The sequence below is a fragment of the Taurulus bubalis genome, assembly GCF_910589615.1.
Source record: "Taurulus bubalis genome assembly, chromosome: 3".
Taxonomy (NCBI): Eukaryota; Metazoa; Chordata; class Actinopteri; order Perciformes; family Cottidae; genus Taurulus; species Taurulus bubalis.
The window spans coordinates 32,189,393-32,203,550 of NC_136591.1; the positions used below are offsets into that span (position 1 = coordinate 32,189,393).

The 14,158-nt window shown below is 40.2% G+C and overlaps 1 protein-coding gene across 1 annotated transcript in view; it reads left to right on the forward strand.

Moving 5' to 3' along the window:
* LOC306733371 (DNA (cytosine-5)-methyltransferase 3A-like) overlaps positions 1 to 4,386 on the forward strand; it is a gene marked incomplete at both ends in the record, with an annotated part of 38,444 nt that extends 34,058 nt beyond the window's left edge. The window contains 8 exons of the mRNA XM_079214596.1: positions 98 to 182; positions 554 to 699; positions 893 to 983; positions 1,166 to 1,314; positions 2,015 to 2,100; positions 2,239 to 2,308; positions 2,858 to 2,976; positions 4,245 to 4,386. Coding sequence (XP_079070722.1) covers positions 98 to 182; positions 554 to 699; positions 893 to 983; positions 1,166 to 1,314; positions 2,015 to 2,100; positions 2,239 to 2,308; positions 2,858 to 2,976; positions 4,245 to 4,386 — 888 coding nt within the window. The remainder of the gene's footprint in view (positions 1 to 97; positions 183 to 553; positions 700 to 892; positions 984 to 1,165; positions 1,315 to 2,014; positions 2,101 to 2,238; positions 2,309 to 2,857; positions 2,977 to 4,244) is intronic.
* Between the last annotated feature and the right edge of the window lie 9,772 nt (positions 4,387 to 14,158).

Here is a 14,158-nt window from a genome sequence, read left to right on the forward strand (position 1 = left end):
TCATGTGCTATGTGCAGCTCTCTCTACACACTGTAAACATTAATATTTAATATTGTTCTCATCAATATTTCTTCTTCCTTTTACCTCTTTCTTTTAGGAGCCAGCCAAGTTGTATCCTCCAGTTTCAGCAGAGAAGAGGAAACCAATCAGAGTTCTCTCCCTGTTTGATGGCATTGCCACAGGTACATTGTGTGTAGGGCTGCAACTAACGAGTATTCTCATTATCGATTAATCAATTTATTAATAGACAGTGTTGGTCAGCGTCTTTTAGCATTTGGAAAAGCGCCATGTAAATTAAAAGTATTATTATTATTATTATTTAGTGTTAATTTGCTAAGATTAGCACTAAACATGGAACATTTCTGACACAACAACCTAATAACGTCAGCATGTTAGTACCCATTTTCCTCAATACACCTCTTTACCTTAGTATAGCCTCTCAACTCACGAAGATGGCTGCCGTTTTTGCAATGTATTTATGAATTGTTCAGTTTTTTCCCTTTATTTAACCCAATTAAAATGTGTATTTGTGTGCATGTGTGTATGCACACAGGTCTGTTGGTGCTGAGGGATTTGGGCTTGCAAATTGACAAGTACGTGGCATCTGAGGTGTGTGAGGACTCCATCACTGTCGGCATGGTCCGACACCAGGGTCGCATCATGTACGTGGGTGACGTACGCAACGTAACACGCAAACATGTGAGTGAAACTCCTCTTTGCTTCTACACACATGCTGGTTCATACATCAGAGCACACAATGCAGTTAAGTGTAAATACAGCATAAGAGGGAAATGCTTATTTCATCTTACGTGCTCGTTGATGGCTTTTGTTGTTCTATTCCACCAAACTGGCTCTTAAACCCATCTGTGCTGATGTTAACTCGTGCCGTTAGATTGAGGAGTGGGGACCCTTTGACCTGGTGATCGGAGGAAGCCCCTGTAATGACCTCTCCATAGTCAACCCAGCAAGGAAAGGCCTTTTTGGTAAGTGGCGCTCTTTGAATCCGTCCGGGTTGAAATTTACACCAGACTATAACAGTTTTCTGCTATAAATAATTTGTTTAATATGCAAAAAACTTGTCGGAAATTTTAATTAGATTAAATTAATTATTTAGACAACAAATGTGAAATGAAATATGGAGCCTGATTTTGTAGTCCTCCCGCAGAGGGAACAGGCCGGTTATTTTTCGAGTTTTACCGCCTGCTGCACGAGGCTCGACCGAAAACGGGTGACGAGCGTCCGTTCTACTGGCTGTTTGAGAACGTGGTAGCGATGGGAGTCAGCGACAAACGGGACATCTCCCGCTTTTTAGAGGTACAGTAGCACGAACACAGCCATTAAATACAGTTATATAAATACATGTATTTTACTCCATAGGATCCCACAGTTACCCAGTGACTGGGAAATATAAAGTCACATGCCGATTTACTTTTACTGCTCTGTCAGGAAATGTAAACCACATATTGTATAATGCATTTTGACTATTTGACGAGTTTTGAAATGGTTTTATCTACAGAAAGCAAAAAGCGGACTGAATATAAAAACAAACAGACTGTAGAACAGCAGTGAACAGTACTCATTTCTGTCCAACCAAATATCCCCTTTGGGTATCAATAAATAATAACAATACTGATAATGATATTAAAAAGAAAGTGCTTTACAATGTGGGGGGGGGAGATAGAATGACCATAAAACTGGGATAGAATGCCATAATTAATGTTTCTTTTCTACATCAATGTTGGATATCAGTGCACTCTCTACCAATCAGCGCCTCGGTCTCTGAGGCTATAAATGAACACAAAAATAACCTACGTTTCAGAAATAAAGGTAAAATCTTATCTAAACCATTAAACTTGTGCAAAATGCCTTTTACTATTGCCTTCACTTACCATAATTATTAGGACAAAAACACATTTTATCATCGCATTGTGAATATTCACAGACTTACATTGTGACAGACAGGAAGATGTCCATATTAAGTGAAACAGGAAGTAAACCTGCTGCTCCTCTTTAGTGCAACCCAGTGATGATTGACGCCAAAGAGGTCTCTGCTGCCCACCGCGCTCGCTATTTCTGGGGAAACCTGCCAGGCATGTCCAGGTGATACAAACACACTTACCACTGTTATGATCCGTTCACTTTTTGTTTATTTGATGACTGATTTGTTCCATAAATCAAATCTGAATTTAAATCAACATGTATTAATATTTGGAACCTTTTTTTGTCTTCATCTTTTAGACCTCTGGCTGCCATGACGAATGACAGGCTGGACCTACAAGAGTGCCTTGAGCACGGGCGCACAGCCAAGGTATCTATCCACGTGTGTGTGTGTGTGTGTGTGTGTGTGTGTGTGTGTGTGTGTGTGTGTGTGTGTGTGTGTGTGTGTGTGTGTGTGTGTGTGTGCTCATTATAATATAATATCCCAAAAGTTTGGAAAATAAAAAGGCAAATGTAGAGAGTATTTAATGTTACTTTTTAATTGATGGACAAAAAAATTGTTGTAAATTGTCCGACAATCAATATCAGGGCTGTTAAATAATGAACTGATAATACTGCAGCATCTAAAAGTGAATGGGATGTATGGAAATTGTATATTTCTCCTTTGAGCATAGATATAAAAATGTGCCCATTGATGTCCATTTTTACTGCATTTTCTTCCTGCTACTCATCTGCTCTCCTAGCCAGAGGAGTCATTTATTTAGCAAATGCTCATTTGTTAACGATTTTTTGATATCCCAATGTATTGTAGAAAAGGGGGATTGCTTTAAGATTAAAAAAGGGTTTGTGTGTGTGTGTGTGTGTGTGTGTGTCTGTGTTTGTGTTTTTGTGTGTGCTTGGTTCTGGATGTTAATTCCAGTTTGAGAAGTTGCGTACGATAACGACACGCTCCAACTCTGTGAAGCAGGGGAAAGACGAGCATTTCCCCGTCTTCATGGACAGCAAGGAGGACATCCTCTGGTGTACCGAGATGGAAAGGTACAGTGGTTTGTGTTTGTGTCTCCGCTCTTTGTGTACTGGGTTTGAGTCCCTCTAACGCCCATGTGGATTTCGTTCGTGTTTCTGATCGGCGATGTATAAATGTCCTTATAGTACTTAATTAACTAAAGTTTCTTAGATAAGTGTTCTATCTCTGAGTGTTCAAACTCACATTTGTCTCTCAGCTTTTTGTGCAGCATTAAGAGCGTAACCTGTCAAAACAACTTTAATTAAACATGCGTATATTAGAGGCAAAGAACAGAAGATTTAGACCAAATTAATCCCTATAATTCTAACTGACCATATTTAGATTCCCACTCATTCATCACAGTTTACAGTTAACGGGGTCCTAATGCAGCAAGCACAGATGATGTCTAGTGTATATGACACGACTTTAGGCCTGACAGTTTTTGGAGCTCTCTAACTGTGTGCTATCGACCAAAGTTGTTGTTGCGCTGTTGGTGTTGGATGTTTGCGTGAATAAACACAACACGTTGCCTGCTCTAAAAGGGCGTGTTTGCGCCCGTTACTTCTCGCGCGTGTTCACGGGGCAAATCGTAGTTTTGAGCTTCGACATACAGTCATGGGGGATTCCTCTGAATGAAAGGTCTGGTAGTGTGTGACACCCTGTCGTCAGTCAGTCATGAGGCGTGAAAACCACATTGACGTCCAGACTCCTGATTACAAGACAGCTAGCTTTGTGAACAGAACAGCCATCTGACAACTTTGAAAGTCGTGTCGTGTGAACTTTGCTTTACAAAATACTTCCACCATTGGAAAGTGAAGAGAAAACATAGATAAGATGCAGATTATGAGTCTCTTAAATCATGAACTAAATGTAATCACACAATACAACTTACTTTTTTTAATTATAGACATTTTTTAATTACTGTTTTCTTTTTCTATTTTATCTCAAAATAATAACCCACATTATATTTGATTAGGTTTGTCTGGTCAAAGTTGGTTGTTACAACTAATAATTATTTACATTATTGATCGTTTTCTCACCTGACTAGTAGCTCAAAACTTAAAAATATTCCCATTTATCAAACACAGTTGGGGAGCTGAAACCAGGGAACGTTTGAAATGTTTGCTTGAAAAATAAACAATCAATCAATTATTAAAATTGTTGCTTTCTACTTTCTGTCAATGGACGATTCATTTGTTGAATAATTGTTTCTTTTGAATCCAATTCAAAGTAAAAACATAAAATGGTGTCTGTGTGTGTCTGTGTCTGTGTGTGTCTGTGTCTGTGTGTGTCTCTCCAGGGTGTTTGGTTTCCCTGTCCACTACACTGACGTGTCCAACATGAGTCGTCTCGCCAGGCAAAGGTTGCTGGGTCGTTCCTGGAGCGTCCCCGTCATCAGGCACCTCTTCTCCCCGCTCAAGGAGTACTTCGCCTGCAACTAGTCACGCACCAACTCTCTGTCTCACACAAACACACACACACACACACACACACACACACACACACACACACACACACACACACACACACATATACAGTATGTAATGACAGACACACAGTACAGAGCTTGGACATGAAGGTTGGCTGACACAGGATGACTGGGCACACACACACACACACACACACGCGCACACACACACACACACACACACACACACACACACACACACACACACACACACACACACACACACATTGTAAAGGACTGCTTCCCTAGATAACATGTAGACCACTGGCAGATTATAGTCCCCAGGTGCTACCTTGCTGATTTACACACACACACACACACACACACACACACACACACACACACACACACACACACACACACACACACACACACAAACACACACACATACATACACACTGGTGCAGGGTTTCTGTACTGTCTTCACACACAAACTTCCTGTCCGACCTTGAAACTGATGTCTTCTGGCTTTACTGTGTCATAACAGCTGGAGTTCAACCCTCCAGGGGGCCCAAAGCTAACAAAGAAGCCCTAACCTTCTGTTTCCAATACCCTTGAATCAACACACTTCTGACCCAAAACACTTTACTGTATACATGTGTAGTGATAGTGCTGCTGTTGTATTACAGTGCAATGAACACAAATATACAAACACAATCACCAGTTTACGCTCGTGGTGCTGGTCAAGCAGTGATAAACTCCAAATGGTGCCACTTTAATACAACACTTTTAAAGTTTTTGGTGCCCATGGAGACTGGGCGGTCTCTGGTGGTTTCGGTCTCACAGTTTATTGTCCCTAATTTAGCTTAAAAGCAGGTGGGGGCAACACTAAGCAAAAGACGTGGATGTAAAAGAGTGCTTTTGAGGTTATTTTATTTTTATTTTGCTCATGTTTGTTAACCTCTATTGTTTACAGAATCCCTATTAGCTTCCACTAAAGAAGTTGCTCGTGTTCCTGGTGTGCATAAATACACAAGTGACAAACATGTACAAAAAATTGTTTGGCACAAAAATAGACAAAATAAGAGTCAAGAGTACTGATTGAAGTCGAGAATCACCACGACCTCTTCAGTGTTTGGAGCGCCCTCCAGTGGGCAGAGACGGCAGTATAAAGAGCATAACAAGGACACACACTCATGATGGGGGGTAAAACAATCAGTTAGCAGTCACTGGATTAGAAACATTGTCAGAAAATAAAAGCTTTTATACTTAATACCTATAATACTTAATACCTTTAAGTGCCACCATTAAGTTATGTGTTAAAAGTGAATTATGTCTTGGTGGTTTTCTTTGCAATATTTCAGGCAGTGATTGTACATTACGGTTAGCTAATGCTTTGGTGATTATGGTGTGGTATTCTGCACACTAGTAGCATTTTAACACACTCTCATGTGTATTGCATTGGTTACTGTTAACTGTTGCTCAATCGATGTTGTTCATTGTGTTCATCGTAATAGAGCGAACTTATACTGTATGCCACTTTAGTAATCATGTCACTTGCCTGATAGAAGCTGTAGACTGAGGATACTTTGGCCTTTGAGGTTGGATGCTACATTTAATATCTGCATAAAGTCCCTGTAAACATATCTGGATCGTATATGTCAGAAGACTGTAACAAACCTTGGCCGACTTATTACTTAATTTTACTTATTCTGCGGGGAAAAGAACACTATTGTTGATATGCTGATGTTCTGGAGTGAAGTTTGTGTTCAGGTAATCTATAGAAAAGCAGTTATGCTGTGAAATGAGGCTATAAAGCAGTCGTTCTATGTAGCCTGGTTGGTTTTTACCCATCATGAGAGTAGCTGTGCATCGTCTCTGCACCATCTGGACGAGGCACTGAGCAAATATTGCGACCTTTAACATCATGAACACCTGCCAACGTCTTTTAACTTTTAGTTTTACTAGCTATTTAAAGGATTGGAGATTGTATCTTCATTTTATATACAATATATTTATTGTTCATGGTATTTTTAAATACACACACACACACACACATATATTTTTATGACGTTGATATTACACCGCATTACGTCTGCCGTCTGGATTTTGTGTCAAAATCTCAGTTAAAGACCAAAATGTTTCATTTTAAAAACATTATAAAAACACACTGAAGTGCCATTTTCTCACACCAATTTCTGGATGTTTGCAATTACTTACACACTTATTACAGAATTTGTCTCACCACTTGGAGGTGTCCAAACCTCACGATCATTTTTCAAAGTGGCACAAAATGATCCACACATGCACCGTTTGAATTACTCTTTCAAAGACAACACACTGATGTACTTTATACCAACACCTCTGTCTTGAGTACTTTTTGTAGTGAAAACTAGGCACAGTCCTCCAGCTCTTGCAGTTACGCTCCCACTTGGCTTCTTAGGGATCCAAAATGTCCTCCTCTTATTGCAGCGACATCCACTGAAACCAGAGCCAGACCTTTCCTCTGTCGACACTATGCTGGTTTTCTACTTCCTACGACTGAAACAGACAGCCTTGTGTGAATAACCGATGCTCCCTTATACCATATGCCTGTTTCAGGGCTTCTTCTGCCTTTTTACCCAACGCATGATGGGATAATCTCTGTGACCTTGAATAGGAATAAGCAAGTGAAGAAAATGGCTTGTCATGATATAGAAATGTTTCCAAGACTTTCTCACACACATACACACAGACAGCGTGTGAGTGTGTGTGTGTGTGTGTGTGTGGGTGGACGTCCCTTCATACTGGTGTCTCATTTACACAGGGCTGTCTTTAGAGCAAACATCTCTGTCAGTCTGGTGCTTTTGGTCTTCAGGTGACCATCTTTTTCCAGGAAGCCTTCCGATCCTCTGACCTTCCTCAGATACCAGCGAACAACTGGACACATGACACACACACACACACACACACACACACAGTTACAAAAACCAACAATAAACCAGCAGGTTCAACGTTTTTTTCCATCATGTTTACTCTTCGTTTATAAAACCGATCTTCAGGTGCTTTTTAAACTCTTAAACTCTTTTTTACAGTGCTCTTGCAGGTTAAACACACACACATACACACATTTGCTGGAAACACAGTGCCGGTGTTCACGCTTTCTCTGAACTCCTTTAGCTACTAAACATCAACATACCGACACACAAATGCATACACACTGTGTTTTTGCCGGCCGCCTGTTTCCACCAGGCTCCCCACGGCGCCGCCGGATGTGACATCATCACCTTGCGGCGCTTGGTGCTCCCAAAACCTCCTCCCGAACCCTAAAACCCCCCCTGACCCCCCCCCCCCCCGGTGCTGCATGTCAGTCAGTCAGTGTAATCTCCGATTCCATGTTAGATTAGGGAGTAATGATAATAATAATCATGGTAATAATAATTACAATAATAATCTGTTATTGTGTGTGTGTACTGTTCCAGGTTGGTGCTCAGTTCAGTTCAGTCTCAGCCTAGAGGGAAGAGAGCAAGGCTAGAGAAAGCATATATTACGGTTAGTATAGTGACTTGTTCTATTGTACCCAAGGATGCCGGAAGAAATTGTTGAGCTAATGGACACTCTCAAACCAGAGCGAGTTGAAATAACGTGGAAGAAAGTGTGCGGTGTAGCGGAGGTGGACGAGGCAGGTGGAAGTGAAGCTATCAATAGCATTAATCAATAAATACCCAGAAATAATATCTGAAAGGATCCCAAAACAAATGTCAGACAAAGAAACGGAAGGTTCAAAACCTTCCAAGGGGTGCTAACATTACTCTGAGGGGTCCCCAGATGATTTGAGGATTAAAGAAACACATTTATCACAGAAAAGTGTCTTTTTTGTTGCTTTTTTTGCTTAATATTGAATACCCTAACCTCCCCTGGGCCTATAAAAATCCCCCTAAAGGAGACAAATACAACAGCATTAAGGATGTAAAGCATACTGGGTTATGGCTTAAACAAATCAAGACCAAAAAAAGATATTTAACTCTTTAAAAATATGTGTTTTTGGACGTTAAAGAAGATGCAATTTTAAATAAATGAGCTCCTGTCTACTCCTGTTGTGTATCTGGTATAAGAAATCTGACCTCTCTTTAGTGCCAATATCCACATATTGAATCTGTTGTTGCTTCATTGTGAAGGCTCACAAGCCAAGAAAGTTGGAAAGCAGAACGTCTGCTCATTTTCACGTAATTTCATCCCGCATCAGTTTGAGAGTGCAAGCGGAGGAATGGAGTCGATATTTTTAAACGATTTGTGACGCGGTGATGATGTTTCTGTTCGCCTATCAATAGCTGAATGATGCGCTGTTTTCACCACTGATACATTTACAAACACATAAATCACACACACACACACACTTACACACACACAGTTGTTAACACACAGACGCAGAGACACATGCATCACACCTACACATACAGAGCTGTGGCGCTGCGGACACTCATCTCATGGACTAAAGGAAAGAGGAGCTTTTAAGAAAAGGAGGACCTGGTGGTGTTTCAAAAGGTGCTAAAATTTTATCTGAAAATAAGAAAAATATATTGTTAGGAGTATAAATCAAGTTTGTCTTTACAATGACTGTATTTAAGTTTGTCGTAGTAATGAAAAGGCACTATTATTATTTTACTCTTGTATGAATATGAACTAATTAAAAAGGCATTTTAACTTTGTACTTGAACAATGTAAGAAATGAACCGTGAATAAAAAAAAAGACTGTTTCTTGTGATTTAGTCTAAAGGCTCATTGTTAATTACCTTCATCTCAGTTAACGGTCATGTCATGTTTTCATTTTTTAACAGCTTATTGTCTTTCAGTTCCATCAGACAAACTTTGCTTTGCATAAAATCTACACAATAACACTCAGCATTTTCTCTCACAAACAACGTTTTGTGGCATTATGAGAGTTTGTTGAGGACAGCAGGAGCGCTTACTATGCCAAACTCTGTCTATGATGAATAACTGAATGAATAACAATTTGATTTAGAAGCCAAAACTGTTGCACCCCTATTATCAGTTCTTGTCTGTGTGTATATCTTTTTTAATAAGAGGTACATGTTGAGTGTTTTCTGTCTTGATTAAAAGAATGGAAGAAAAAATAAATAATAATAACTTCAAATTCCTCTTTTACCAAAAGGGCTTAGAAATCTTCCAATTGACCATCATCATGTTGATCGTTTTTGTTGGTCATATATTGCCAGCAGGAAAGTCTGGAGTTGCAAAAGGCTGTGAGTACAAGCACACCTGGAAGTACCTGCAAGTACAAGTATACATCTATTTTACGTCCCAATAGATGTTGGATAAGTCATTGTATAAATTATTATTATCAAAGCTTCTTTACACTATATTCAGAACACTATTTATACAGCAAACATCTATTTGCTATGTGAAGATATAGAGGAGTATAAAGATGGCTGCCTGAGCAGAGCATGGAGATGCTCTCCCTCTGTATGTGATGCAATCTGAGCTCCTCTCTGCTTTGTTGGCATAGCCGGGCCGGCCACTGTCACATTAGAGTGGCTGTTAGTTCGCTGCTGCAAGGTCCCAGCTGTCACAGCGCCATGCTGCCAAGAAGGAGGGCCCGTCTCCATACTGTGGTCCTTCAGACACATATTGCTGCCTTCAAGTGCTCCTTGTAAACGCTTGAGAGTGGACACGCAGCATTCAAGTACTCTCAGTCAGAAATAATACCAAACTGGTGGTGTGGCCTAAATTAATCTATTTTTGTTGTTGTTGTGTTCCATCTCAGATCAGTACCATTTATTTTGGAACGCAACAGCATCTTTGCAAATGAAATATCAGAGGCAATATTATCTGCCATTTTCTGAGTTAATGGAGGCTACATACATCTGATTTTAGACACCTGGCTTGAAATTGAGTGACAGAGTTTGATATTTATGTCATGCAGCTTACAGAGTACATTGCATATCCTATGTACTGTACTGGCCAAACGGATATGTGCGTTAAATCCCGGGAATTTTAAATTGTTTTCTTTGAGAGCTCCGGCAAAGGTAATATTACTAATGTGGGCCTCTGAGGACCAATTGGACAGTATGTATTTGTGTTCTCTTTATAAAGAACTGTCCATTTCAGTTTTAGATTGTATTGACCCCTGTAGTAATTAAAATGTTTCATCATCACAAGAGACAAACTAAGATGAAAGAAAAAAAACAATTTGGGATTAAAATTAAATGAATATAATATACATATTACAGACATGGCATTCAATTTAAAAGCTAAATACATGACTACACCTTAAAAATTGTAAAATATGCAGAAATAATGAGTCGGCTAGTAGAGAGACTTTTTGCACCACAAGATGCATTAGCAGCTGTCCTGAATTCTTATTAATATAGTATATATGAATAGCATTTACTGGATTTGTCAACTACAGTTTCCAATATCAAAACAGAACTTTTCCTCTAAATAAATCATATTCTCTCTGTAGGTACAACATGCCTTCATAATGGCTTGGGTCGATAGTTTACATTCACATCAGTACCTTACGTATTAGATCATCATTAAGAACATTCACAAATCCTATAATCAGTTGCATTAAGTCATCAGGTACTAACAGAAATATTTTCGACAGCACTTGAAGACAGCATGAGTCTCTGGAGGCAGGAGACACGCCCCTATGTACCGAAGAGAGGAGACCACACGTCTCGTCTCGTATTGGTCTGTTTTCCCGTCCGTCAGGTTCGAGCGGCTCCTGATTGGCTGCTGCCGGACTGTCGATATTGAAGCATCTGCGGCTCGCGCCTGTGCCAGCTGTCCGCGCGCACGGCACTCGGCTGGTGCTGAGCAACGGTGAGGAGCTTCAGCTGAGGAAGATCTGAGAATCTGATAGAAAAAGGGTGAGAAGACCAACTAATATGAGAAAAATGAAGATATCATTATTTATGTGTATATCTAGTAATGGTTGACAAGAATTTAAGGAATTAATCTTCAATATTTTGTATTAAGACCGTTGAAATAATTGATTATGTCTCACGTTAATAGCCGTTATTTTCACCCCAACGTTACATAACGCTATCTTAATATCAAGAGTTTTTGTATTTAAAAACATTAGACAATCCAATGATGTGTTTCTCCCTCTGCTTTTGAACGGGGATGAATCAACGCGAGCCTTTTCTTTACTGAATGTTTTTTTTAAATGGCATTGCGTGAATCTCACATGACGCTAAATCCAAAGATTGATGAATGAAGATTGGTTGTATGTTGTAAATTTAGCACCGTGTGCTTTTCGGCGACGAAATCTGGGTGAAATGGGTTCGCGCGTGTGCGGCTGTCTGTGTGTGTGTGTGTGTGTGTATGCGTGTGTCCGTGCGTGCGCGTGTGTGTGTTTCGCGTGCCATCAGTGCAATAAGGCTTTGCGTTAACGTCGCTGTAACGTGTGTGTGTTGGCCGTAATGTCTCATATTCGTTTCTAGTTATTCTCTGTTCGACCAAATATATTGAGTCACAGTGGTGATGATGAAGCTGATGATGATGAGGATGAGGATGATAATCGGGTGTGCAGTCGTCATGCATACCAACGAGCCTGTGTGTGAGTGTTTGTGTGTGTGTGTCTGTCTGTGTGTGTGTGTGTGTGTGTGTGTGTGTGTGTGTGTGTGTGTGTGTGTGTGTGTGTGTGTGTGTGAACATAATGTGACCATGATTTCATCTCCTATTTTACCTCCCTCTCCTTTATATAAGGAGGGATTTTTGTTGTTGCATGCAGACCTTCTCTGGTTTTGTGGATAAGGAGGTATTGAGGCTTTCCCATCGTTGGGTTTAAGGATACTCAAGGGTGCTTTAGGGGGCTCCAGGGGTCCTTGATGCAGCACAATGGATGGAATATATTAGACAGCATCCTGATTAGATGACGTAACCTGTTTGCACACACACAGTGAAGTCCATTGGTCTTGCATCGGCTTTATCTTTTACTCTGTAAATGTTAAAAATAACGATTGATTGTTTCATTAAATGATGTGCATGAGCAGCACCATTACCCAGTGCACGAGAGGGTGGAGTTCTGCATGTTCTTCTATGTGAGTTTCCTCTGACTGCCTCGATTTCTTTCCACATTCCAAACTACTATAAATTGCCTATAAATTGCCAGTGGATGTGAACGTTGTCAAGACGTGATAGATGGGTGATCTGCTCGACCTCCAGCCTAGCGTTAGCTGCAAGAAGTAAGAGGGCGGGACGTTTGATAAATGGCTTAAACAATCAATCAGAAACGTACTTGGATCCTTTACTTGAAGTTACTGTGAGGAACTTTTAACTGGTTATGAAACAGTCTCAATGTAATACTGATACCTCTTTATGACTCAGGTAAACGAGACCACCAGGGAGACAATCTGCGATTTCTAGCTATTCATAATGCCTTTGGCCAGGAGCGGTGCTTAACCTCGCTGGGAGCCAACACTGACACCACACTGCTCTAGGCTCAGGACGTATTTCTGGGCCCTCTGGAGGGAAGCGAGGCTCTGGAGAACCAGAACCAGAACTGAGTGGGAGCAGAGTGTCAGGCGCTGCTGCAGTAAAAGAAGAAGTTCTCTAAAAGGACTCTGGTGCTCTTAAACACTGCTGCTATCATCCACAAGGAAGTCCACCAAAGTCAACATGACAGGAAAGTTCCTTGTCGTAGCTTTAAGTATAAATAGAAATACTGAAGTCTGAAAATACTCCATTACAAGTCAGATTCCTGTATTCAAAATGTTACTTAGGTAAATGTATAGGAGTACTATAAACAACATGTACTTAAGGTATCAAAAGAAATGCTCATTAAGCAGAATCAATGTCATACTATCATGCAACATTAGATTATTCAGTGTTATTAATAACGCATTCATGTAAGAGTAGTATAGTACTGCATCATATCATGTAAGCATGTAATAAGTCTTAAGTAACTAGAAACTAACTAACTGTACTAAATGCAGTGGAGTAAAATCTACGATATATCCTTCTGAAATGTTGTGGCGTGGAAGTATATTAACAGATTATTAAAATAATAAGTATGTTCAAATGATGCTTACAGGGTAGTAGTTGAGTAAATGCAGATACCATACCTGTTAAGACAGCAACAGGTTTCAATCAACAGCAAAAACGTGACAAGGAGTACTGTAGTGACATATTGATTGTGTGGTTTTAAAAAATCTTGACAAGCTGGTGACGATAGACAACGGCTGGATGGGAAAAGACAGAAAGTCTGAAGCCTCCAAACAAACTTTATACTCCATGCAGTTTGACCAGTTAGAGAAAACAATCTGGGGTCACTCCGAATCAACAGGGGTCATCCTCAGGGAGCACGAATATGCATAATATATAATATTAATAATAATAATCATGTGTTTGCTCTGATGTTGATATGTGGCTTGTTTGTGGCACAGGAGGAAAGGTCAAAGGTCAGACAGAAGTCCTACTTTGATTACATCTTCAATTTGTCTGAAGACAGAGGAGAGTGAAGGGTAGGAGGAGATCAAGATGGATTAATAAGTAGATGATAGACCTGCCTATCTTTCACATTAGTACAAAATGACAGTGTGATGAGAGAAAGAGAGAGAGAGAGAGAGAAAGAGAAAGAGAGAGGAGAGAGACCCTAATCCTCAGAGTGATGGCCTAGTTAGTTGTGTGACCGCTGTTGTTATTGTCTGTTTACCTGTGTGTGATTCACTAATGGCTTATTCATCCACGAACCTCCAGTAGCACCCACAACTCTTTAAACCTCATCATGTGTGTGTGTGTGTGTGTGTGTGTGTGTGTGTGTGTGTGTGTGTGTGTGTGTGTGTGTGTGTATGTGTGTG